Raw genomic sequence first — 2,444 nt, forward strand, 5'->3', positions numbered from 1 at the left:
CCACCTCAGCGTGCTTCATGCCCAGGCACGAGAGGCAGCGATCGTGACCATCACCCAGCGCCAGGTAACGACCGCATCCAGAATGCCCGGGTGATACGTTGTCTATAGCAAGACCCACATCGTCTTTATAAAGACGTAACGTCAAGTTTGCCAAGCAACGTCGTCTTTAAAAAGACGCACCCGAAATTGCTCTTTTAGGGGAAAAAGCTCTTTTAGCGTGCTGAGGCGCACAGGGGAGATGATCATCTGCAACACAAACAGGGGGTAGTGCAGCCTGATGTGTGCAACCCACTCGACACGGGAAACCACCACCGCTGAAGTGCCGTCCACCAACACGAAGAGCTCTCCAAGAGCATGCTGAACTCGTTCAGTCTTTTCTCTCAGTAGAGTAGTCAGGAGCAGAACGATGTGATCGCTCGGCTCCGAAGCGAAAAGCTGAATATGCGATGCACCTGCTGCCTACTTATACTCACGCTGTGATCAGCAGCAGCTGGATGCAATAATCGCATGCCAATTTGCATTGGCTCGTTTAGTTCACACTCGAAGTAGATTGGTCCCTCTAAGCGAGATCCCAATTTCGTCGGTCCTCCGACGTGACGTCGAGAGTGACCGACTGAAAGGGAACTGTGGGACTGTCAGCATGCTAAAACTCTCTCTGAGAAGTAGCGTCTCTGCAGCCATCACACCAGTGCTTTTGTAAAAAAAAACAAAAAAAAAAAACACGTAATTTCCAAATAATCCTGGTTCTGTCACCTCCTCTGCCCTCCTGCGCAGAATGAGCTCCTGCTGTCTCTTTTGAGCCTCAAGCTGCCGTAGCTGGTGCTAAACGAGACAAGAAAGAGAAAACAAAAGAAGTGAATGAGCAGGAATTGTGTCTGAGAATTCCCCATAATTCTCTGGGGCTGTTCAGTGTACAGTGTGTCACCTCCTGTTTGCGATGGTCTTTCTTGAGTGTGGCGATCTCTCGGTTGCGGCGGGTCTCTGTGACTCGGTTCTTCTCCTGCTGTTCCTTCATCTGTTTCATCAAAACCACCTGAGCGAAACAAAGCCACCATGACACTGATTGCTGCTGTGAGTGTAAACGGCCCAACACAAACACACACAAACAAGCCTACCTTGGTTTTCTTCATCTCAGTCACTTCCTGCTGTAGCTTCCTCAGCTGTTTCTCGTACTGTGATTGGTTCTTCAGCAGGCGTGCATGTTCTTTTTGTGCCGACTGCAGTTTCTGCAACTCCTTGTTCATGGAGTTCAACTTCTTCTCGTATTCGGACTTTATCTTCTTTGCTTTCTCCTCCGTACATGACTCCACTGAGCCTGCACAGAAATGTGATTAGAATCAATTATATATTTGTTACAGTTCTGCGACTGTTAAGCAGTTGTGTAACTTATATTTTGCTTATGGCTTGCTTTGTTTAAGCGTGTGGTGTGTAAAAGGCCTATAACCTTTTTTTTTTTTTTTTAAGTTATGCTTTTGCATTTTCATTCCAGCGGTTTCGAAATCCAACCAGAAGAGGGCACAAGAGATTTACTGAGAGTTGAATGCTACAGGTGCATGATTTCAGTCAAAATGTGATCATCTTTTTTTGCATAGTTTGTTATACTGTATATAGCCATATACTGTGTGTGTGTGTTGTACCCATGTTTTGCAGTACACGGTCTCTCTCCAGCTGTGTGTCTCTGATTTTGCTCTGCAGCATCATGAGTTTCTGCTCATACTGTTGTTTGAGTGTGTGCAGACGTCTCTGACTGTTCTCCAGTTCATCGATCAGCCGCTGTTTGATGGCGATCTCACACGTGATGTTGGCCAGATCCGCCTGGAAGTCCTCTGTTAACACACAAATGCATAGCATTAAGGTTTTTAACCTCAACAAAAGCAAGACTTATCAAGTTAAATAATTAAATTAATTAAAATTAAATTAAAATGAACCCTCTGGGCCTCTTCGGTCATTCTTGACCGGAAAAAATTTATATTTCGAAATTTAAAAACATCGTGGCTTCATCGGAATGAGATGACACTTGGTGACTTTTGTCACATTAGCTATGTGAACACACACAAAAAATCATGGACATGATTCGGATATGTTAAAGGGTCAAACAAAAAAAAAAGTCACACAAAAATGACCGACATAGGAAATGAATGGGAAATACGAAAAATCAGAGAATCTTTTGGTGGTACAAACTACAAATCAGCCACTGTGCAGAAAAAAAGTGCACAGCAATCAAAGGGTGACTCTCTAAAATATCAAGAATACAAAATAGACACCCGCATGCGCACACACACACACACACACAGAAATGAACTGGTAAGACTGCAACAGAGCAAATTTTTTAGAATATGTGAAATAAAATGAATAAATAAAAAAAAGATTCTCTCTCTCTCTCTCTCTCTCTCACACACACACACACACACACACACACACACACACACACACACACACACACA

The 2,444-nt window shown here is 43.9% G+C and overlaps 1 protein-coding gene across 1 annotated transcript in view; it reads right to left on the reverse strand.

Annotated features, from left to right (window-relative positions):
* LOC107566843 (kinesin-like protein KIF21A) overlaps window positions 1–2,444 on the reverse strand; it is a 58,921-nt gene that overhangs the window by 15,175 nt on the left and 41,302 nt on the right. The window contains exons 16-18 of the mRNA XM_016252401.1: window positions 1,116–1,315; window positions 926–1,033; window positions 754–822 (exon numbers count right to left, since the gene is read on the reverse strand). Coding sequence (XP_016107887.1) covers window positions 754–822; window positions 926–1,033; window positions 1,116–1,315 — 377 coding nt within the window. The remainder of the gene's footprint in view (window positions 1–753; window positions 823–925; window positions 1,034–1,115; window positions 1,316–2,444) is intronic.

This window comes from Sinocyclocheilus grahami, unplaced genomic scaffold (genome assembly GCF_001515645.1).
Source record: "Sinocyclocheilus grahami isolate Dianchi unplaced genomic scaffold, SAMN03320097.WGS_v1.1 scaffold1104.1, whole genome shotgun sequence".
Classification (NCBI taxonomy): domain Eukaryota; kingdom Metazoa; phylum Chordata; class Actinopteri; order Cypriniformes; family Cyprinidae; genus Sinocyclocheilus; species Sinocyclocheilus grahami.